The 25,508-nt window shown below is 42.6% G+C and overlaps 1 protein-coding gene across 1 annotated transcript; it reads right to left on the reverse strand.

The window, feature by feature from the left end:
* Positions 1-207: 207 nt before the first annotated feature.
* LOC141106179 (uncharacterized) lies at positions 208-3,082 on the reverse strand. Its single transcript, XM_073596720.1, has 2 exons — positions 1,705-3,082; positions 208-1,422 (listed from the first exon to the last, which is right to left on the reverse strand). Exons 1-2 carry the CDS (start codon positions 2,164-2,166, stop codon positions 793-795), a joined length of 1,092 nt encoding a protein of 363 aa, XP_073452821.1. The 5' UTR covers positions 2,167-3,082; the 3' UTR covers positions 208-792.
* Positions 3,083-25,508: the final 22,426 nt, after the last annotated feature.

Genomic DNA, 25,508 nt, shown 5'->3' on the forward strand with positions numbered 1-25,508 from the left:
GGAAGCACTCGGTCTAGTAAAACTAGTGTTCGTATTGTAGGTAGCACATTCATCACGCTGCAAAATCTGTGATCGTTCAATGCAGCGCATTTTATTTCTTCTTTACGAAGGCTCTAAAGAACGAAGGTGTTTTGCTGTTCATAATCAGAGTTCTCCCAAACTGATTTCTGGATTCTTTTTCTCTTTGATCTCATGAATGATATAGTATGCCTTTTTAAAACAATGTTTCCATACTAATAATACTTTTTCCCCTTTTTATTTTTTATTTTTTATTTTTTTTATTTTTTTTAGGTTTGTAAAGTTAACACAAAGAACCCATTCTTATTTTTTTTTTTTTTTATAGTGTTTATTTTTTAGTTTTTAGATAAAGTTAACCCAAAGCACCGTTTTTGGTTACGTAATTTTTTGGATTTTCAAGACTTACCACTTGAACATTATTAACATTAGTAATGTATTTTTGGTGTGTTTTTTTTCAAACTCAATGAGATTGTTGTCCCTTGTTAATTTAACATTGTGTGTAAAATCAATGATTTCAAAGAAAACACATAAAGTCTTTTGCTAAACTCAAAAAATATCCATTTATTCATGGTCAAAATAAAATAAAGAGGAAGTCAACGCTGGAAAAAGTCGGTGTACCAGAAAATTGGGATCTTGAGGAGTCCATATAAGAGGGAGCACAATCTGGTCCAAGAATCCCAGAGATCAACAGCACCAGCAGATGATCTAGATGTCCCCAGACTGTGGTCCTACAACAGCCTGCGTCTTCTGTCAGACCAGACTGAACCCAGGTCATCATTTTCTTCTCTTCCCTGCAGCCTTTCCTCCACGCTGCCCTGCAGCCTTCCCTGTAGCCTTCTTTTGAGGCTGTGGCTCTGGTGTTTCAGTTGTGGCAGGAGGAGGAGGAGGAGGAGGAGGAGGAGGAGGGGGGGCTGCCTCATGTAGTTGGGTGTTTTGTGTTAGCGTGCCCTGCAGCCCCTTATGGATTGTTTCCCCAAATAGGCGCTCACAAATGAGGCGCTGCTCCCAATCCATCTGAAGAAGCCTGCTGGCTAAGTAGCAGCCATAGGATTCTTCCGCTTCGGGGGGGCTTTTTAAAAAACGGGTGGCCTCTTGCATGAGGCGCAGGGATGCGTCCTGTGTGACCATCCCCTTCCTGGCCCTTTTTTTGGGAAGGTGGAGGGGAGGCACTTGGGATTCGGTCAGGCTTCTACTGGGCCCAGCCACCTCGCTTGGCCCAGCCACCTCACTGGGAGCAGCCACCTCACTGGGAGCAGCCACCTCACTGGGAGCAGCCACCTCCTGCCTGACACTGGGCCCAGCCTCCTCCAGGATGATGGTGAATCCGGCCTCCTCCAGGCTGTCCATGGGCCTGGTCTCCTCCTGCCTTCCACTTTCCCCACATTCCTCCTGGATGGACTCATCCTGTGTATAAAAAAAGGACAATAGTTTGAGTATATTTGTTTGGCTTCATCAATGACACACAGTTTGCTTCTCATGAATAGCAAATTCAATGTGAATACTTCTCTTTAATAAAAGAGTCTAATCAGACACCATAATTATTTCAAGCAGGTGCCAAACATATTTAGCCACTACTGTCAATTGATATGTATACCCAATTTTGAGTGCCAAATTATTTTAGACAATTATAACATCCAGTTAACATCATTAATATTAGTACAGTAAATATTTGTTTAAATCATTTACCTGACTCCAGATGGTCATATCTGGTTCATCCAGGATGGAAGACCCAGCTTGCTCCTCATCAGCCTCTGCTGGGGTGGAGGGAAGGGTGGAGGGAAGGGTGGAGGGAAGGGTTGAAAGTGATGGCCTGGCTTCATTCTGGTCATCCAGAAAACGGAGTTGATTGTAGTACCACAGCCTGGGTACATAAACATCATCTGCTGATGCTCCTGATCTCCTTGATTCCTGGATCTTCTTATGCTCCCTCTTATACATGTTCCTCAAGCCCCCAATTTTCTTGAGCAATGTCTCCATTGTTGCTTCCGGGATGGTCGCCTGGACAAAGGCCAGAAGTCTCTCCAGCGTTGACTTCCTCACATGCTTAGCATAATACTGAGGGTGTTTCACCTCCCACAAATTCCTCATCTCTCGATATTTGGAAATAAAAGATGTAAGGAACTCTGGATCCTTAAATAGGGGATTCATTATATCTGGAAAAGATGAAGTCACAAGACAAAAAAAACTTTTATTATAGGTTTCGGCTAACCCCTCATCATCTTCTCCCTATGTAGGCCTCATCAATCTATCAAGCCATATAGGCCGCTTGCTACAAAGTCATGACCATAAAAACCAAAAAAAAAAAAAAAAAAAAAAAAGAATATATCTAAAATTACCTTCGTTTTGTAACGTCCAGGTCCACTATCACCTACCACAGAACGTACGTACGACACGTGCGCAAGGCCCCTCTTTATACACTACGCATGTGTGAAACTCCGCCTGCGTCGCCCGCCCCTGACGTTCGAAATTAACTCATGTTCTCCGCCCCCTAATTCGACGCACAGAACGTACGTACGACACGTGCGCAAGGCTCTTTATACACTACGCATGTGTGAAACTCCGCCTGCGTCGCCCGCCCCTGACGTTCGAAATTAACTCATGTTCTCCGCCCATTTTTTGTTACGGCGCGTAGTGGAGTTAAAGAATGGCGGAGACACCTGAAATGTTGACGACCTCAGGTAGTGGAGACAGCCCGGAGGCTGGAACGTCAACAAAATCTGTGAGGCCTAGATTTAAGGCCTCTAATATGAGTTTTAAAGAGATGGTGGAGATGGTGGCCATTCTTCACAAAGACGACTATGATGGGAAGTATGGGCCGTACGCACGGCCAAATTTGCGCAAGGCCAAAATAATGGCGAAGGTGGTGGAAACTTTGCAGGCATCTTTTGGGGTCCAGCGCTCCAAAGACCAACTGCGAAAAAGATGGTCTGACCTGAAACTCAGGGAGCCGGATCAATACCGACGTATCCGGAAAGTTCTTAAAAAAAGTAAGTACTTGTCGTGTTTTTATCTTGTGTTTATTACCTTGTATATTGCTCCATGTGCTTTTCCTTCCTATCCGATTTTTGTTTTCATCGTTTTAAACGATCTTTTAAGAAACCTCGTTAGTTACATATCTATAGATATATACATATACACATATATATACATGTGTATATATGTATATATATATATATATATATATATATATATATATATATATATATATATATACACATATATATATATATATATATATATACACATATATATATATATATATATATATATATATATATATATATATATATATACACACATATATACACATATATATATATATATATATATATATATATATATATATATATATACACACACATATATATATATATATATACATATATATATATATATATATACACATACATATATATATATATATATATATATATATATATATACACACATACATATATATATACACATACATATATATATATATATATATATATATATATACACATACATATATACATATATATATATATATATACACACATACATATATATATAACTATATATAAATATATATATATATATATCTAACTATATATATATATATAAATATATATATATATATCTAACTATATATATATATATATATATATATATATATATATATATATATATATATATATATATATATATATATATATATATATATATATATATATAAACGAGAGAGAGAGAGAGAAATATATATATATATAGAGAGAGAGAAATATAGAGATAGGTAGATAGATAGATATAGAAATTTAAAACATTCTTTTGGAAGATTTGAAGTTATCTTAATTTTTTGGCTTTACATTTAGTTAGATAGTTTGAGATTTTGGTCCAGATATAGAGAGAGATCAAAAGATTATTAACTATATTTTGAGATATTGATATCTATCTATCCGATATGTCTTTCAAATTTTAAATATTGAGGTAAAATAGGAACTCTACACAAACCACTTCATTACAAATGTTGGAAAATTACTATGTACTAAAATATCTGTGTGCTAATTAGATTAAAATAATTTTTTGTTTCACATAGGGGAAAAATCACTCAGCCAACCCAAAGCAAAACATGATTGGGAAATAAGCCCAAGTCCCATTGAGGATGTGGAGGAAGGAGAGGTGGGCGACATGGGCACCCCACCAGGTCAGTGTCTGACACACCAGCTTACGGTAATCTATGCATGGCTGCCTTTTATTTTATGTAATTTTTCTACTCTATTTTAGGTGATCTGGTTGTGCTGGAGTCAAGCAACAGCGCCACCCCCGAGGATGTTAATGAACTTTGCGACATGGGCACCCCACCAGGTCAGTGTCTGAGACACCAGCTTTATGGTAAGGTAAACTTATGTGTGCATATTTCTAAACATATTTTTTTTTCATTCCACTTTAGGTCCAACTGACTATTTTACCCCAGACAGTGCCCAACGGCTAATTGCTCAAATCATGGCCTGGAATGGGGAGATCGATCAAATGCGGAATCGGCTGGATCGTATGCAGCAGGAAATGAAGGACATGATTGATGTTTTGGGTCGAATCTAAATGCCCTTTTTTAAACCCCAAAACATCAATCATGTCCTTCATTTCCTGTTTTGCTGACCCCATTCTGGGCCTTCTCTTTTTTGTTTTGGCCAGAACATAAATGGCTGTTTAAGCTAATGTTAAAAAAGGAGGGCTGTTTCTTGTAAATACCTCACAAATCCACAAAAAAATAAAAATTGATTTTCAAAAAAACACAAAAAATCAAAAAAAGAAAAAACTTGATTTTAAAAAAAACAAAAAAAAAAAAAACTTGATTTTAAAAAACCAAAAAAAAGAAAAAACTTGATTTTAAAAAAACAAAAAAAAAAAAAACTTGATTTTAAAAAAACAAAAAAAAAAAAAAAATTGATTTAAAAAAAAAAAATAAATAAAAAAATAGATTTTAAAAAACAAAAAAAAATAAAAAAATAGATTTTAAAAAACCAAAAAAAAGAAAAAACTTGATTTTAAAAAAAACAAAAAAAAAAAAAATTGATTTTAAAAAACCAAAAAAAAAAAAAAAACATGATTAAAAAAAAATAAAAAATTAAAAAACACTTGATTTTAAAAAAACAAAAAAACAAAAATATACAAACTTTATTCAAAAAAAATAAAAACAAAAATAACTTGCTAAAAAAATAAAAACATAAACACAAAAATTGCTTTAAAAACCCAAAAAAAAAAAAACACAAAACAAAACTTGATTTTCCCAAAACCCAAAAAAAAGCCTGTTTGTGAAAATCAAAAAGCCAAAAATATTTTTTTGTGGATTTAGGTATAAATATTTAGATATAATTATATTTTGCTACATTATTAAGATATCATTCTATTTTTGTCAATGAACATTTTCTACTAAATGCAGAACTGAATGCATAACAACCATTAATAAAAACATCTCCTTATAGGAATTAAATAAATGTGTGGTTTGTTATTTCAAGGCTCAGTATCATTTTAGTTATAATTGTAAAAAAGTTGTTTACAGTGGCAATGGAGCTTATTTAGACATTTAAAATTACAATACAGTTGGCACTACAACTGCTCGACCATAACCTAGGAGACAGCCCAAAAGAAAGGCAAGCAATAAATATAATGCAAGATTTCATCAATAATTTTTTTATTGTCAAAAATTAGATATCCTGGCCCATTGCAATGGCCCCCCTACCCATAAAATAATTAACATATTGCTGTCTAACTTGACGGGCACTTTGGGGGGCCAAGCCAGTACGGACAGTATCCAGGCCTGGAAGGTTGGCTTCTATTTGTCCGGCCTCAGGCCCAACTGTGCCTATATAATTTGGAGCATGCTTATTTAAAAAGTTGTGCAGAATGCAGCACGATAAAACAATAAAATTAAGTTTGTATTCCGCCAAATTAATGGCTGTTTGAAACAGGCGGAACCGGCTGGCCAGAATTCCAAACGCATTCTCAACCACTCTTCTAGCTCTGGCCAGCCGGTAATTAAAAACCCTCCTCTCCGGGGTGAGTGTTCTTTGGGGGAATGGCCTCATGAGGTGCTTGCTGAGAGCGAAGGCTTCATCGGCAATGAAGACAAAGGGGAGTCCTTCCACGTTATCCTCATCAGGTGGCAATCCCAGGCCACCACTCTGGAGACGCTGGCAGAACTCCGTCTGGGCAAATACTCCTCCATCCGACATCCGGCCATTCTTCCCCACGTCCACATATAAAAAATCATAGTGTGCCGACACCACCGCCATTAAAACAATACTGTGGAACCCCTTATAATTAAAATAATATGACCCCGAATGGGGTGGTGGCACAATGTGGACATGTTTCCCATCTATAGCCCCTCCACAATTGGGAAAGTCCCAACGGCTGGCAAAATGGGATGCCACAGTCTGCCATTCCTGTGGCGTTGAAGGAAACTGGGAAATCAAAAAAGAAAACCAAAATCAATTAATTTGTAAGCTAACATTGCAAGAAAATTAGACAATTAAAAACATTATTCCCCAGCATCAGTATAACATTCAATAATTTAATTGTTCTGGAATAACTAATATGGAAAGGCACACTTATCAGATTGCTCACCCCCTCTGATGGAACATTGATTACATTTTAGGGGGTTGTGAAATCCCTAAAAAAAATTACTTTGAGGACACGCAGGAATTTAGGGACTAAAAAGGCTACAAGACTGCAGTTGTCGCACTCTGCAGGTGCAGTTGCTAACCAGCTTACAGTAAATGAGGTAATGTAAAAAGGCATTCATGTTGCAAGGAGTACACAATCACATGCAAGGGCAATTAATGAAAACACTTTGAGGCTTGCATATGATTTGATGATGGAAATCAGCAGAGCTTCTGCTCATTTACTAAAGCACTGGAACAAATGCACTTGTAGAGTGCACATGCATTTTGCAAAGTGCCACATATATTTGCTTTAGACAAATCAACACCACAGAACATTCCAGCAAATTTTAACGAGGGTGGGGGTGGGGGGGTTGTGAAATCTAGATAATTGCTCATTAGCAGCAAACTATTTGGAGTGAGTTTAGGTGGGGGGGGGGGGGTTGTGAAATCTAGATAATTGCTCATTAGCAGCAAACTATTTGGAGTGAGTTTAGGTGGGGGGGGGGTTGTGAAATCTAGATAATTGCTCATTAGCAGCAAACTATTTGGAGTGAGTTTAGGTGGGGGGGGGGTTGTGAAATCTAGATAATTGCTCATTAGCAGCAAACTATTTGGAGTGAGTTTAGGTGGGGGGGGGGTTGTGAAATCTAGATAATTGCTCATTAGCAGCAAACTATTTGGAGTGAGTTTAGGTGGGGGGGGGGTTGTGAAATCTAGATAATTGCTCATTAGCAGCAAACTATTTGGAGTGAGTTTAGGTGGGGGGGGGGTTGTGAAATCTAGATAATTGCTCATTAGCAGCAAACTATTTGGAGTGAGTTTAGGTGGGGGGGGGGTTGTGAAATCTAGATAATTGCTCATTAGCAGCAAACTATTTGGAGTGAGTTTAGGTGGGGGGGGGGGGGTTGTGAAATCTAGATAATTGCTCATTAGCAGCCAACTATTTGGAGTGAGTTTAGGTGGGGGGGGGGGTTGTGAAATCTAGATAATTGCTCATTAGCAGCAAACTATTTGGAGTGAGTTTAGGTGGGGGGGGGGGGGTTGTGAAATCTAGATAATTGCTCATTAGCAGCCAACTATTTGGAGTGAGTTTAGGTGGGGGTGGGGGGGTTGTGAAATCTAGATAATTGCTCATTAGCAGCAAACTAAATACACTCAAACAAAATACATTCCAAATGAGTAGACTAGGTGGATATGTTCCCATCACTTCATGCTGGGAAGGTTATTGAAGGAAAATATACATGCATGACAAAAAATAACAGGAAAAAAATCCAGCATGTGTGAGGATAAAAAGGGGACATTCACACTATATTGCAATGATGGTAAGTAGTGTTTGAAGCAAGAAATACATTATATTATCAAAGATTACATAAAAGAACATGTGATGCTAATAAAAGAAAAATATCTTACCTTAATATAGTCCTTCTGCAGGACCTGTATGATGGCAGAACAGGTCTCTGGGATAATGATCCCCAGAGCCTGGGGGGAGATGCCTGTCGAGAACTTAAGGTCCTGCAGGCTTCTCCCTGTGGCCAAATACCGCAAGGTAGCGACCAGCCTCTGCTCCGGAGTGATGGCTTGCCTCATGCAGGTATCCTGCCTGCTGATATAGGGGGTCAGCAAAGCCAACAAACGGTCAAAAACGGGGTCCGTCATCCGGAGAAAGTTCCTGAAATCCTCAGGATTATTCTCACGGATCTCACGGAGCAAAGGCATGTGACAGAACTGGTCACGCTGAAGCAACCAATTCTTGGTCCATGAACTCCTCCTCGCCCTGTTCATGGACTGGTCTTGGGCTGAAGAATAAACTACCAACTGACCAAACGCACTGAAAAGCAGATACAAACCTCACAAGCACAGACTGAACAACAGTTAAAACGAACTGAAAAATACGAGTCTCACAAGCGCGAATCGTCTCTCACCAAACTTCTACTAACACGAGATAAACACGAGATTAGCAGAAGGAGCCCAAAGGGTGTCGTACGGGCTATTGAACTTCCGTTTTATAGTCTCGTCGGACTTGGTGTACGTCACCGCGTACTAGGCTGTCGTACTTTTGTGTGGTCGTGTGTGCGCAAGTCCGTTCGTAACAAAGTCTGCCGCAAGTCCGCCGAAGGTACGTCGGAAGTCTGTCGGACAGGCTGTCGGACTTTTGTAGACGAAAAGTCCGACCGTGTGTACGCGGCATAATTTTGTAAATATACGAGCCTCTTGTAACCTCTGAAATAATTCCGGAATCAGAGGTAAGGGGTATCAGTTTTTGATGGTTACTTTATTTAAGTCCCGGTAGTCAATACAGGGCCGGAGAGAGTGATCCTTTTTTTCCATGAAGAATATTCCCGCTCCTGCAGGAGAAGAGTATGGCCGGATAAACCCCTTGTCAAGGTTCTCATTGATGTACTTCCGCAATTCCTCCAGTTCTGGTTCTGAGAGTGGGTAGATCCTGCCAAAGGGAATTTCTGCACCAGGTAAGAGATCGATAGGGCAGTCCTTTGGTCTATGAGGAGGGAGAGTGTTGGCGTTTTTTTTTATTGAAAACATCCAAATAATCATGGTAAACAGAAGGCACAAGTTTAATAGTTTCAGGGTCCATGTTAATGCAGAGGAGCGGTTCTTCGGACTTGGATGGAAGAGGAATGCAGAATTCATTACAGTGCTTGGAAGGAAAAGTCATTTCCCCTGTGACCCAGTTGATGAGAGGGTTATGTGCCTTCAACCAGGGCTGCCCAAGGATGACAAGAAATAGTGGAGATGTAATGACATCTAGACGTAGCAGCTCACGATGCCCAGAAGCTGTGAGACACAGGGTGGGTTCAGTCTCTAGAGTGACAGGCCCTGATTTGATACCTGAACCATCTGCCAGGTGGACCGTGAAGCTGTTCTTCTTGGCACACAAGGGGAGTGCGTGCATGTTTGCAAAGGCAGAGTCCACGAAACAGCTACAGGCCCCAGAGTCCACAATGGCCGAAACAGTAAGAGTCTTTCCGGTTAACTGAAGGGAAACTGGCAGCAGGGTGTGGTATTGACTGGAACTTAATGCCGCAACTGCAGCAGGAGGAGGAGATCTCCAACGATGTCTCCGGGAACAAGTCTGTAAGAAATGCCCTTCATCGCCGCAGTAGAGGCAAAGTTTATTACAGTGATAATACAGGGTCATGCTGTTCCCGAAGCTGAAATGCCCAGGCCTGGGGTTCCTCCAGCAGCAAGGAAATGAGAAATCCAACCTTCACTCCTTCAGTAGGAAAGCAAGGAGAAATACAGCTCACAGGAATTCTGAAAAGTCCTGAACTTCCTACGGTTCCCAGAAAAGCGTTCGGGCAATGGTACCCTGGGCTCAGGAAGATAAGGTGGAACTGCTTGGGTGCAGGTCAACCTGGAAGCACTCAGTAGTTGATCATGGATGCGGGCTAAGTCCATATGCAACCCTTGTACTACATGGGAGAGTGTGGTAACAGTCTGACAAAGGGTTGATAGCAGAGAGACCTCCCTTTCAGATTCTATCTTGGGCTGACTGGTACTGTCACGTACCTGAAGGGAGACTGAAATGACGAGGTTGGCCTCTTTTGTACCTCCAGTCTAGGTCCCGCTGAGAGTGGAACAGAAGGAGCCAAGGAACAGGAGGCACACAAGTGCCTGCAGATGGTGACCTGGAATCTTGTAGCAGGAAGTCGCAGCTGGCCACAGGACTGTAATTGCAGAGCAGGAAGTCGCAACTGGTCGCAGGATTGTGGTTGCAGAGCAGGAAGTCGCAGCTGGCCGCAGGACTGTAGTTGCAGAGCAGGAAGTCGCAGCTGGTCGCAGGACTGTGGTTACAGAGCAGGAAGTAGCAGCTGGTCGCAGGACTGTAGTTGCAGGCACTTGGTTAGTTGTGCTGGGCCGAGCTGGGCACCAGTGAGAGGTCACAGGAATAGCCGGGTTCGTCAACAGGCGGGCAGCAGGGTACCAGAACATCAGGCAGAGGTGGGTCAGATGGGAAGCCGGGTTTGTCAACAAGCGGGCAACAAGGTACCGGAACATCAGGCAGAGACGGGTCAGATGTGAAGCCGGGATCAGGAACCAGAGATCAGGTTTAAGCAGAGTTAAGAGTAAACAGGACCCAAGGTCAGCAACGGGAATCAGGCAGCACAACAACACAGGTTTCAGAGTAACGGGACACAGCTGAAGACCAGTCAGCACCAATCAGTTGCTGGGGCCTCCTTTAAATAGGCTGACTGGTGCCAATTGGCGCTAAGGCGCGCTCCTGTGCGTGCACACCGGGCGCCACGCATGTGCACGAGCATGCATGGGCATCTGTGGTCTCCCGTGCGCGCGCATGCGCACCAGCATGCGCCAGGCAATTTCTGCTGGTTTCCTTACAATAGGTTGAGAGGTGGTGGGAGTCACCGAAGCACCAGCACTTTTATTACTGTAGCACCTTCTTGGGTAGGTGCTAGAAGAGAGAGTATAGTTTTTGATCTTTCTGATTAACAGGAAGATGGTGTCATGAACAGGTGAGACCAGATTGTGTGGACTGCAAAGAGGAAACCAAAATGCATGTAAAGTGAATAAGAATAGTGTTTATTTAAGATAAGTGATATAAATAAGTAAACTCCCCAAATACAAATGGTGCTCAACCAACCAACAGAAACCCACAGACAACAGATAATATATACAGCCAAAGGAAAGTACTGAAATCAAACACGTTAGCCAGGCCAGGGTTATACACAGGGGATCAGTAACTGAACAAGGGCAGGATAGGAGAGGGAGATAATGGATGGGATCAGGCTTACAAGGGAACTGGAACACAGGAGGGACAGGATCAGGATGGGATCAGGTACAGGCTCAGGTGCAGGCTCAGGTTCAGATACAGGTTGCAGGGTCCAGGATACAGAATACAGGTCGTAGGTACAGGTCAGGGCGCAAGGAAGAAAGATACCAAGGCCAGCATGTGAGGGCTTGCTGGGTATTTATGGGACTGCCAGTGATTGTCCTCATGTAACAACTGAGTGCAGGGAGTGTTGTCTGCTCCATACTGCCAGGATCCATCCGCTGGTGGACGTCAGTACTGCGGCCCAATGATGACATAACACCAGCAGGGAAAGACTCTCCTGACAGTTCCAAACTGCCAGGAGACACCTGCTGGTGGACCTCAGTACTGCACGCCAAATGATAGATCTTACCAGCAGACAGACCCTTTCCTGACAGATGGTCAGGTAAAACATAGAGTGCTCTCTGCCCACCAGGGAGCAGGATCTATTGGTTAGGTCTGCTCATGGTACTTAGGTGCAGCTCAGCTTGTTCTGACTGTTCCCCACTGGTCCAATAGTGAGGCATATTGGACAGTGGGAGGGAACCTGGCAAGTGAGTACACTGGCTTTGTTACAGCCCTGGCAATTGGCAGAAGGAAAGTGCTGCATTGCATTGTGGGATACTGAATAAAAGCTCAGAGTACATGTGCTCTGGGTTGTTGCATTTGGGAACAGAGCCTTGGAGGGAGAGGGGTGGCTGCCCTCTCCTCCATGGAGGTGGTGGTGCGGCCCTGGGTGGTCGACCCAGGGGCCTAGAGAGAGAGAAGCTGAACCCAGGGGTCCTGCAGAGCTGACTGGAAGGGAGACAGCAGGAAAGATCTGATTCTGCCTATTGTGAGTACAGATCTGTGTCTTTAGGCCCCCTTCAGCTAGAAGAGTCAGTGGATGGGTGTCAGTAAAGGAGATGTTAGAGAGTGTCCTGAAGATAATTTAGCGCATTAAGTCTGCTGCTAGAGAGAGTAAGAAGATTTAACCCTTCCATACATGTGGCTGTATGGTTCAAGCAGTGTGTCTGCTTCCACAGATAATCCGGTGTGGCCAAGTGAGTGTTGTCCTCATCTATTGTGAATAGTTCAAGTTGGAGTATCCCACTCATCCCTTCTCCCATCCAAGTTCCAAATACAATATAAAAATCTCAAATACCCTGGACTGGTCTTTGAGTAAAGAGCAGAAGGTAGTAAGGCGGTGAGTAAGGAAAGTGGGAGCTCCTAAGCAAACAAGCAGGAGCTCTCAACAACCAAGCGGGAACCTCTAGCAACATAGTGGGTAATCCTTAGCAACCAAGCGAGGACCCTCAACAATGTAGCGGGAGCCCTCTGCACCTAAGTGGGAAACCCTCTGCACCTAAGTAGGAACCCTTTACACCTAAGTGGGAACCATTGGCAACCAACTGCAGGTAACCAGGGAGAGGCCTATGAAGTCAACATTTAGACAGTGCTACATTACAGATTACTATAGTATTGTGGGCTCACTCATGTATTGCACAGATTTAACCTAAAGGACATTTTTTGAGCCACATCTGGACAAAGATGTTCGTCCGGCTTCTGATGAAGGGGCAGGAACGAAAAAAGGTCTGCCGACTGACTCCTGGTATGCGCTCTCAGCCAATGACAGAGTGCTAACTGGAGTGTTCTGTTAGAATGCAATAGAACAGCAAAGGAGATTGCTGTACTAACATAGCATAGTACAGCGGTTCCAATTAGGGGTGTCGTTTTTTTTTTTTCATTCAGCCTGCTGGGTTGAACGAAAAAAAAAATTGCAGTGTGTACTAGGCTTAAGGCGCAATCAGACCTTTTACAGAGTTCTTAATGTCTGGTAAGAGGCGATAATATTTCTCTTGGTGGAGCAAATCTTGGTGAACTCCTGAAGCAAAGGTTTTTTTTGAAGCACACAAGTGGGGCCCTTTATTTTTTCATCACTAATTTGATTGATTTTTTCACTGCTTTATGAATTTCATGAATTACGGAGCTATTGAATTATATTATACATTTTACATTCATTTTTTATATATATTCTTATTTACAAGTTCATTAATTCACCTATAAATTATGTATTTCATTATGTAATTCATTTGTTTATGAATTTTGTTATGAATTGTTCAAACACTTTATTAGTGTACCAACATGCACCTGTTTTGATAATACCTCAATGTATGTAAAAAACGGGTTATCAAGAAATTATTAAAGCATCCCATGTGCTTAAAACATGGCTCAGATTAAACCACAAATTTATTTACTTGAGTTAAACTAGATTTATTTTTATTACTATTTTGTTTAGAATATTAATTTTTTTTCCCTATAAAATATTGTCAAACCTACTATACAAAACGCATATTTATACACATATTTATACATACACATCAGTGCTTTAAGTGGAACCTGGGTTTTGTAGATCTGAATTGTACAAGGTGAAAAAGAACAATGATGTGTGCTAGGAACTGTTAATAAAGTTAAATAATGTCATTTATATCAATCAGATTATGTGCATCAGTAATGGTGGATAATACATTATTTTGGGTGTGTGAGTAATCTATTGTTCAGAGTAACAGAGGTAGGTTTATTAATAGCTGCTTGTCATGACAAGGAGATCTGTGCAGGCTGTACCCTTCCTGCAAGAAATAAATTTATCCCTAGCTATTATGTATGTTTCCAATGTAGAACAGTTAGGCATCACTGTCGGCCAGCGTGTCTAGTAGATAGAACACGTATCTCCAGTCTGCAGCAGGAATTCCTCACTCATAAGTTAATTACATTTCTCCTAAGTTGCCCTCCTTTTGTAGCTTAGTAGAACAGTTTAATTCTATAAAGTAAGAAGTCTTTTTTTTTTACGTGCAAGCAAATTAATTGTAGTAAAACTCAATTTTGGTTGGCGCGGAAAATGCTAACCTTCTCTAGGTAAGTTGTTTAAATAGAATGCCTGTAGGTTATAGCATACTAATTAGGCAAACCTTAAAAGAAAAGTATGGGGTATGGCTTTTTTTCTGATTCATACTTACCTAGGTGGATGCAGCATCAGTCAGCATCGCCTCTACCACTGAGAACCGAGCGATCAAACACCACCGATCGCTCGGTTCTCAGGGCTCAGTCACCGGCTCTCTGCTATGCCCCCACACTCACTGGAGCGCTGGAAATGGAAAGCGGTGGGAGCGGCTGGCACAGGCTCTTAGCGGCTCGCTGAGAGTCTGAGCCAGATGCCGGTCCAGGCATGTGGGTAGCTCTTCACTTCATTGAAGTCCCTGACTTCTGTTCTGCATATATGCTCCAGGTGACTCAGAATACACTGAAGCCATTGATAAAACAGGCCAGTTAGGCAACTAATCTTTTCAATAGAAGAAGATGTCAGAAGTTGCTGCCTCCATATTTCCTCAGTAGAGGTTTCCTTTTATTGCAGATGTTTACCTGCTTCTGTTCCATAAATTCCAAGACAAGACATTTCACTTACATCCGTTTGAGGAATGTGGAAAGAATGGGAGTGCTAAGGAAAGTGTTTGGCTGCTTTAATCATGTGATAAATACCATTATGGTGGACAGAGAAATACAATGAGCTAGTTATATGAACAAGAAACTACATTTCTAGGGAAGTTCCATAATAAATAGTGTAAATACAGAACACCCCCAAGGTTGTCATTATTGCCATGGCTGCTAAACTGACTGCAGATTGAAATAAAAGGGACACTTTTAGGTTTTACTTCAAATCTTAGCAATATTCATAGTAAAACATACATACAACAATTATAGTGTTTTTTCAATGTAGTGCTACTCCAGTGTAGCTGCTGATTGCTTGGGTCCCTTCTTCCATGCACTAGTAATGCCCCTCTCTTATCTGGACCAGAATGATACACACTTGTATGTTTAAATGAGCTTTATTGAATGGCAAAGGCCTGTAGAAATGAAAGTGCGGGGGGCGTGGCCTGGACATGGCTGAGTGAAGCTGCTTCTTCTGTGAGCTCCCGAACTCGGCCTCCTATCCCCGGCATTTAAACCATCTAAATCAGTATAAAATCAGCCAAAAAATACAGAACGAGAGCAGCAACCAAAGGGACCCCCTCAGTCCAGAGCCCCGGAACAATACACTGATATTTTAGGCATTCACAGGAGCTCTCTCCCGGAGCCAGAGTTGCGGCACCACAAGGCTCTCCACGTAAGCTTATGCAGAAGGCCCCTGCCAGAGGTAATTATTGCCTTACTACGAACCCCTCTGAGTCACCTAGACTGTCATCAGGGACACTGGAAATCCCATCATCGAGCGGGATGGCTTCCACGCACCCTCCCGAACCGATCCCGTCACTACTACAAGCCCTCCCCACTAAACCTGACATTGAGGCGATGATCCTCCGTCTGGAGGAGACTCATCGTTGGGACATACAGGAGGTGCGGGGAGAAGTGTCCAGCTTGGCGGAGAGAATCACTACAGGGGAGACAGCGGTATCTTCCTCGGAGGACAGAGTGTCAGCATTAGAACGATCCTGAGACCTACACAGAGACAATGCCATATCCCTTCAACTGCACCTCGAAGACATCGAAGACCGGAGCCGCCGGAACAACCTGCGGCTCCTGGGAATCCTGGAGACTACAAGTCCTGAGCATCTGGCGGAGACAGTTAAGAAGATCTTCCACACTGTCCTAGATGACACGGACACTGACATAGAGCTCGATAGAGTGCACAGAACCCTGGGACCGAGGCCGACAGATCCAAGCAACCCCCGCGATGTAGTGTGCAGACTGCACTGATATCTACAGAAAGAGACCATTTTACGTCGCGCCTGGGAGCATGGAGATGTAGACACTAACGGATCGCAAGTTAGAATCCTGCCGGATCTTTCAAGAGCCACCCTGAGACGCCGTGCTATGCTGAGACTCCTCCTTGAACTAGCGAAGCAGAAGGGCTTCACTTACCAATGGGGCTATCCACTCTCAGTGACATTCCGCAAAGATAAACACAAAAAAGAGTATCCAGCGCTAACCCAGGAGGACCCAGGCAATAATAAACTGCTAGCAGACGCTAAAGGCTAATTCAATAAAAACCTTATATAAACATCAGTAAATAAAGTGCTGCGCAATTCATAAGAGTCCATAAATTGATAAAAACACAAGTGGTGTTGGTGTAGATGAACTAGCAAATTGAAGTGCAAGTGACACGCAGTAAACAAATCTCAAAGATGGGTGTCAGTGATCCCTCCACCGCACACAGATGGCCTCTCACCTCCCAAATTCGACCTGAAACAGGTCACACAGCGAGAGTCAGTGTAGCTGACACAGCAATCCAGGCAAACTCTCCGGACATAGCCGCCCCAGGATGCGTCTCAGTCAACATAATATGGCATGTGGAAAGAGATAACAAAGCGATCTAATGCTCTCTGTATGTTCAATCTTTTATTAAGGTAAAAAAGATGTTGCATTTACATATAATGGCACTCAGGTCCGAGTGCCGGCGGACAAAAGAAACTGATAGTGAACGAAAGGCGGACGTAACGCGTACGGGGTCAGGTGTTCGCATGACGTCACCCGCGGCCATCTCGTGCCCCAAACAATCATCAAGGAGAAAAGAAAATAACCCCTCAAAAAGTGGTGGGACTTTAAAGGCAACGGAGTAAAAATAAAAACAGTTTTATTAACACAAATATACAAAATTGTACATATCAAGAAAATTAAAATACAGTCGTATAAATCAATTTAGCAGTAAAAACAAGATTATACTGGAAAGCGAACCAAGGGTATGTTCATGTAGTCTTCCACCTGAGCCTACGCGTTTCGGGACTACAGGAGTCCCTTCATCAAGGGCAAATGGTAGGCGGACTTTACACTGATAAAACATGAAATAGCGTAATTAGAGACAAATGCATTGAACATGTTTACTGCATCTAGCATCATTCTGGAGAAAAAAAAAAAAAAAACGTCACCCGCGGCCATCTCGTGCCCCAAACAATCATCAAGACACATTTATAATGAGCTGCCTAGAGCAACTCACGCAGTATGCAGAAGGGCAATTAATTATAGGAGGTGACTTGAATACTCCCTTAACGCCGACTGAAGACACATCCTCTGGCACATCATCTACCTCACGGGCCTCATGCAAACGCATAAATACGGCATTGCATTCGGCACAACTGATAGATGTTTGGCGTCTTTTTCACCCAGAAGAAAAGGACTATACGTTCTTCTCCCGGCCCCATCAGACGTACTCCCGTATTGACTATTTTTTGGTACCACATAGACACTTACAAGCAATTGTAAAAACCAAGATAGAGCCCATCACATGGTCAGACCACGCCCCGATCACGATGCGCTATGCCATTACAGGAACACACACGACACAACGTCCGCCATGGAGATTAAATGAGAGCCTACTGCAAGACCCGGTGGTTTGTGCAGATGTGATGAAAGAGATTGGACAATACTTTTAGTACCCCTGGCAGTGATGTAGGTTTGGTGTGAGAAGCACATAAGGCTGTGATCCGGGGTGTGCTTATTAAGCACGGCTCCAGATTAAAGCGACAAAGAACAGAAATGTTAGCCTCACTCCTCCAGAAACTACAAACATTAGAGACAAAGCATAAAAGGACCCTGACGAGGGAACTAGGAGCCGAGCTTGACATTACCCATAAACAGGTCACAGATTTACTACAGTTCAAAGCCAAAGTGACACTTCAGATCTGCTGGAAAAAATATATGAGTCCAGCAACAAGTGTGGGAGGATGCTGGCTCGGTCCTTGCAACAACAAAAATTAGCATCATACATACCGCAGATCGTAACCCCCTCCGGGCAGAAGGCGTCCCTACCCAAACAAATAACAGAAGAGTTTAGGTCTTACTACAACTCTTTATATAACCTGCACACAGCGCAACCCACATTGGACAATACGTCAGAATACATAACCTCATCATTAATGCCGACCTTACCTGTCGAAACAAGGGAATTACTTGAGGAACCCATCACACTAGCCGAACTTCAGCTGGCCCTTAGTTCTGCCAAACAGGGGAAAGCACCGGGACCAGATGGTTTGACCATCACATATTATAAGACCTTCTTATCCTCTTTAGGCCAACATTTAATCACACTATTTAATGATCTTGGTACAGGTTCAAAATTACACCCCTCCACGCTTCAGGCGCAGATCTCGGTGATACCGAAAGAGGGTAAAGACCCGACCCAATGCGGCAGCTACCGCCCGATTTCCCTTCTGAATACTGATTTCAAACTCTTTACCAAAATTATAGCCTCAAGACTACAACAACACCTGCCATATCTAATACACTTGGATCAGGTTGGTTTTGTACCGACAAGAGAGGCTAGAGACAACACCATTAAAGTTCTGAACTTACTCCACATAGCAAATAGAGATAAAACGCCATGTATATTTCTTAGTACTGATGCTGAAAAAGCATTTGATCGGGTACAGTGGCGATTCCTGTTTGAAACACTGAAATACATAGGAGTAGGAGAAAAGTTGTTTAACTGGATTTCAGCAGCATACTCTAACCCATCAGCCAGAGTCAGGGCTAATGGTGTTGTCTCGGATCCATTTCCAATACTAAACGGAACCAGACAGGGATGCCCACTCTCACCCTTACTCTATGCTTTGTCATTGGAACCCTTCCTATGCCATGTGAGATTAAACCCAGACATCACAGGAGTTGCGGTACAGGGATCACAACATAAAGTGTCCGCGTATGCGGATGACTTGATGTTTTCCATCATGAACCCAACCATCTCCCTCCCCAACTTAATGAAAGAGTTCGAGATCTACGGACAACTCTCCAACCTGAAAATAAATTTTAACAAATCAGAAGCAATGGGAATAGGAATACCACAATCACAACTTACACATTTTAAAAATAGCTTCAACCTGAAATGGCCCGACACAGCACTGAAGTACCTAGGTACTTACATCCCCCCGAAACTTTCTCAGCTATTCAAGCTTAACTTCCCACCACTACTGAAAACTGTCCAAAAATTACTCCACAGTTGGAACAACGGCCTACATTCTTGGTTTGGCCGTTGTAATATATTGAAAATGATGATCTTACCCAAATTTTTGTACCTCCTACAGGCCCTACCAATACATATGCCCGCAACTTATTTCAAACAAGTACATTCCATATTCTTAACTTTCCTGTGGGCAGGGAAGAGGCCTCGCCTTCCTAGGAAAACGCTGTCACTCCCAAAACCACATGGAGGGCTGGCGATGCCGGAGATCAAAACATATTATCATGCAGTACACTTAAGTAGACTTATTGATTGGTGCCGACATAAGGAGACCAAACTATAGCCACAACTAGAACAAGCACAATCTGAGATACCTCTCCATAGAGCCCCATGGTGCTGTTCAACACTTCCTCCACACCTCTGACGCCAACCCTTGATTGGCAACACTATGAAAGTGTGTGCACGCCTACTAACGCAAGCATCTCTCTCTACCAAGAACTCACCACTGAGACCCATAATTTGTAATGCCCAATTTGAACCCGGAATAAAAGATCCTACATTCCACTTGCTGAAAGACTCAGGGAAATATCAAGCCTCCCACTTTAGTACTATGGGAAGATGGGTGACGCTTGTCGAGCTCTCGGATCCGAATGGCCTATACCGCCTGGATTTTCTGAGGGCCTGACAACTCTCACATTTCCTCAACAGTGTGACTCCTGCGAATGCCATTAGTCAACCTCTCACTACTTTTGAGGAAATATGTACAGAAACTGGAGTGCTACTACACACGCTATCTCTGACTTATAATATGCTAATCACTCCATCAGAGGATTACCAACACCCCAGCTTCGCCAAATGGGAAAAAGACCTGAACTGTCACTTTAACATACACAAACGACTACACATCCTCCAATTTATACACAAATCATCCATATGTACCAAGTCCCAGGAAACTAACTACAAGATCTTTAAACGTTGGTACAGAATTCCAGCACTTTTACACAAATTCTTTCCTGGGACATCAGATTTATGTTGGAGATGCCAACAGGACATAGGCACATTACTACATATCTTTTGGTCCTGCCCCCGGATATGGAACTTTTGGGGAGAAGTTCGCTGGATAGTACAATAAATTCACTGACCACATTGTCCCTGACGACCCGGCATATTTTCTCCTACACGTTACTAACACCCCCTCACGTATATATAAGAAATCAATTGTACGCCATCTACTTGACGCAGCCAAAGCCTGTATTCCTCTTAACTGGAAATCTCCCCAACCTCCCTCCATTGCTTGCTGGCTCAAAAAAATAGACGAAATTGGCAAACTGGAAGACCTAATCCTCACGAGCCAAAACAGGAGTGAAACATACTCCAAGACATGGCAGTTATGGAATATGTTTAAATACTCGGAGGAAGGACAAACCCTCAGAAGAGGAGACCCGAGTACCTGAGTGGTGCCGGAATAAATTATAGAAGTCCCTCATACTAAATTGCTAACCAAACACCCGATCCGCGGTCTCAGATAGCTAAACTAAGAGCTTCTAGTTCGCGAATACTTATTTCCCCTTCTTCTTTTACTATTCTTACCTCTAATTTCCATCCCCCGCTCCCTGGTCCGTACTTTAGAAACAGACTGCCTTTTCTTTTCTGTTTTGCAAAAAATTTGAAAATGGAAGGAAGCAGGACACACAAAGGGACACCCCACAGACCTGATATATCTATCCTCATTAGATAATCACATTACAATAGAGATGCATATCAAGTGATTGGGATAGCATTTGGGATAAATCTCACTTCGAGAGCCACTTCATATTCTGAGCTTCTGATATGTATCAGCTTCAATTTACGTGGCATTACAAACTTCCCTCGCAATGTACATACCAATATTCCTATGTAATGTCTGTGTAAATGGTTATGTTGTTTTGTTACGTTGCTAATAATGTTGTATTGGTCCCTGTGGACCTGTTTCCTGTAATAAATAAAAAATTTAAAAAAATAAATAAATGAAAGTGCAAGGTAGAACAACAAGCACAATTTAGACAGGTTTCAAGTGTTCTAACAGTCAAACGCCCTAACTACATCACCTGTCCAGCTCTCTAAACAGTCTGCAGGTATCAGGACTGCTCGTATTCCATTGGAGTTCTTCAAAGAAAGACCCGTACTTCAACCTAGGGATGTCCCAAAGCGGGCAGCAAAGAACCAAAAATATTTAGATAAAGCAGGTGATTCAAAACCTCTCACTGTAGCAGTTGGCCCTAGATCTCTGTCAGTCCCACAAGGACCAGTAAAAGGTTTCTGCCACTCTCTCACCTCTTAATTTAGTTTCCTATGATGTCTCCAGGCAGTTCTTACTCTAAGGATTCTGAAACAGCTACAATCTTTGAAACACAACAGCAACAGCAAAGTACATCAGCAGCAGTAGTCTAGGAATAGGCCACGTGGCCTAGGGAATTCTCAGCACACTCACCCCAGAATGAGCACAGCACCACACGGTGCCAGCAGCAAAGTTCTTACTGCCAATAAACAACTTCAGCTTCTAAGCCCTCTGCCAGGGTTCCAGGCAGTCGTCTCACAGCAGTAGGTTCTGCCACCATCTTGTCTTCACACACATGCACCTCTTTCGACCCTGCCCACAGAATTACTGGCAACACTAAAAAACTTGTAGGGCTGAGTCTCTTATCAGAGTAGGGCACTGGACAACTGGAACACTCGAGAAAACCTGGAACATCCTGAAAAAGTCTGCAGCAGCAAATGCCGTGCAATACTTCTCCCAGTGCAGCAGCAGTCTCTTACCCCTATACATTGGGCTCCAGGCTCAGGCCTGTAGCAGCTCAGATCTGTTGTCCTCCTGGGTTCCAGTGCTAGGATCAGGCTTGGGTACACAATCATCTCCCCAGACATTTGCCACAGTTCAGCAGCCCTGGGTAACCCACTGTTATGTCCCATAAAAAGGCTGCAACGCTTCCCCCACAGACATGCATAAAGGCTTCCTGGTCCAGAGGAGTAGAAAGTCCTCACTGGTGTCCTACCAAGTGCGGGATGAGAACATGGACACAGCGTAGCCCCCCCCCCCCCGTGAATAGTGTATGTGACAGGAGGGCCTGTGGAACCCAGAATCCCTTGGAGAGGTTGGGGGACCCTTGTTTTAGCTCCCCGTGCACCTCCTATGTCTGAGAGTCACCTTATGTCCATTAGGGGTACAAGGTGACTGAGAAAATAGGGCTTGGATTGCTTAAAATGGGACAGTAATTTTTATCCACAATATCTCTCAGGATATATATAAAGACTATTCTTGGTTTGTTTGATACTGAACTCAACATGTTAATTGAAAGAGCTGATCACATTGGCCTCTGTACAATGTAGGAGAAGGGCCGACTCCTACTGGAGCTCCTGCTATTGTGAGAAGGTGTTCTGTGTTTATACTTGTGATAATGTATAATCTACTGTGTGAAGCTCGGTGACAACAAGTCTGACCTGTAGTGAAATCCTGATTAATCACAACAATGGCCAGGTGGGCATTGAGTCACTTTGGCTGTTTTAAGGAACTAGTTAATTAGCTATGTAAATTTATGTTTCTGGTTACAGGTGTATTGTTAGAGTAATATGAGCAGGAGGGGGAACCTCCTCCTCAACTGCATATAAGACTGTATTCTTGTTCTAACAAACAGTTCATGTTGAACAACCAAACGAGTATTGTCTTGTTTATGGTTGGTATATGGTTGGAATATCTGATATCTATATTCAGACTGGGAGGAGGCGGTATGTGACGAAAGCACTCAAGCGCAGTGTGGGACATTTTGTTACAGTGTATTCTGTGTCTAAGCAGGGGTCGGCTCTGTGCCCCACTTGAGGCTCTCCTCCCCTGGCCATCCCTGACCAAGCTACCCCGGCTCCCCCCTGTAGCCCCTTGGCCGCTTCCTGCCGCATTCGGGAACCTGGAGCCTCTGCAGCAGGTGCTGTCCAGCCCAACCCGCCTGGTCAACAGAGAGTACCTGGAATGGAGCTGAGATGGGGGTTGGGAGAAGGCAGGGAAGGGTGAAGAGGGGGAGCGGGAGGGGGGCTGCACTGTGGCACTATGGGTCTCAGGGTTGTACTTGCCCCGTGGGCCAAAAGTTTCCAATCAGCCCCTGGCAGATCCCCTCTGGGTGCTTTCCAAATTCCAAATGACTTTTTAGATATCTGTGTCACTTTGACAAATGTGTGAATCAATGTGAATCAATCCACAAAAAAAATATAAAAAAGTGTCCACAAACGATCCAAAATGAATAGTCCAAAAAATATGTTATTCCGTGACGTGATATAGTGCAGATCTTCCACTTAAAGCGGAGTTCCACACAAAAATGGAACTTCCGCTTTTCGGAATCCTCCCGCCCTCCGGTGTCACATTTGGCACCTTTCAGGGGGGAGGAGGGTGCAGATACCTGTCAAAGACAGGTATTTGCACCCACTTCCGGCATAGACTCCCATGGGAGTCTATGCTTCTTCCTGTCCCGACCGCGCTGTCTGCTGGGAACACACAGCTCCCAGCAGAGAGCGGGGACCACTAGGGACGCGCAGCGCGACTCGCGCATGCGCAGTAGGGAACCGGGAAGTGAAGCCGCAACGCTTCACTTCCTGATTCCCTCACCTAGGATCGCGGCGGCAGCTGCCGAGAACTGAGAGGGTTCTCGGCGTCCCCTGCCGACATCGCTGGACCCCGGGACAGGTAAGTGGCAATGTATTAAAAGTCAGCAGCTGCAGTATTTGTAGCTGCTGGCTTTTAATATTTTTTTTTTTTGGCGGTGTGGGTGAACCCCCGCTTTGAATGAATCTTCCACCACTTAAATGAATCTTCCTTGGTGGAAGATTCATTTAAGTGGAAGACCTGCACTATATCACGTCACGGAATAACATATTTTTTGGACTATTCATTTTGGATCGTTTGTGGACACTTTTTTATATTTTTTTTGTGGATTGATTCACATTGATTCACACATATATATATTTTATACATTATATTTTGTGTGCACAGATATGTCATTCACTAAATTGGTTTTGCGCACTATTTTTTGTGAAGTTTTGATCATATCACTTCATGCACATTAATGGGGAGGAGTGATGTTATGATGTAATTATATCATTGGTTGATTGATTATCTTATCACTCTTCACTAATATGTCACTTTATGATTAGGGATTGCTTTAGCGCTGCTATTTTGAGTTCACTTGGGGCGAGTTTGTGGTGAATCAATTTTATTTTATGCTTGTTATTATTTAAGCAGCAGCTTAGATTTAGGTTTTTTTTCCATCAGCGCAGCGTTTTTGGGTGTATGAGTGGGCGGTTTTTTATACACCTGATTTTTTACATTATACTCTTAAAATACTTGAGTCAGTGCAGCATACAGATTGTCCCTATACAAGACTGTTTTTACTTTTTTCGTGCATAGCCTTACCTTCTGTTAATTTAATATGAAACATTTCTATTTTTCTATAAAGTATTCTTGAATTTCATTTTTTTTACTGAATGTTCAGAACACCATCATTTTCAATTAAAAACCTAACACTTCTAGTAGCGTGCAGTGTAGATGCTTTGTTCCCTGCATGAAATCAGATAGCATATAGCCTATCATTGCCATGGAGGTTTTTGGTCATGAATCTTTACGAGCGCTTTCTTTAAATCATTGTGTGTGTCCTGCATTAGGTGCTACATCAGATCCTTGGGGACATGATTATGACTCTGGGAGAGAACTTAATATTCATGCAGCCTACTGTGGTTTCTTCAAGGTGACAGTGTTATCACTGAGCAGTTACAGAGTTGATTCCAAAGTACAGATAATACACATGTCATAACTTGGCAGGGTACAAAGTAAATATACTTGCTTCAAAGCAGCCTGTCAGCATAGAAATATTGTGTTTATTAAAATGTAGATGCTTCAGGGCTGTCATCATGATCTTTTAGACATGTCCTAAGATATATTGATTAGATTATTCACTTCAATGCATATCTAAGGGAATATTCACATTATGGCATTATGACATGCGCTAATGTGCATTTTACTGCGTGCTGTGCTGCAATGTGTCGTATATAAACTTCTCATGCTATTGTTATCCACTGCATCAGGCTACAATGTGCTAAAGTGCAATAGATTGCG

Source organism: Aquarana catesbeiana, linkage group LG08, assembly GCF_042186555.1.
Source record: "Aquarana catesbeiana isolate 2022-GZ linkage group LG08, ASM4218655v1, whole genome shotgun sequence".
Lineage (NCBI taxonomy): Eukaryota > Metazoa > Chordata > Amphibia > Anura > Ranidae > Aquarana > Aquarana catesbeiana.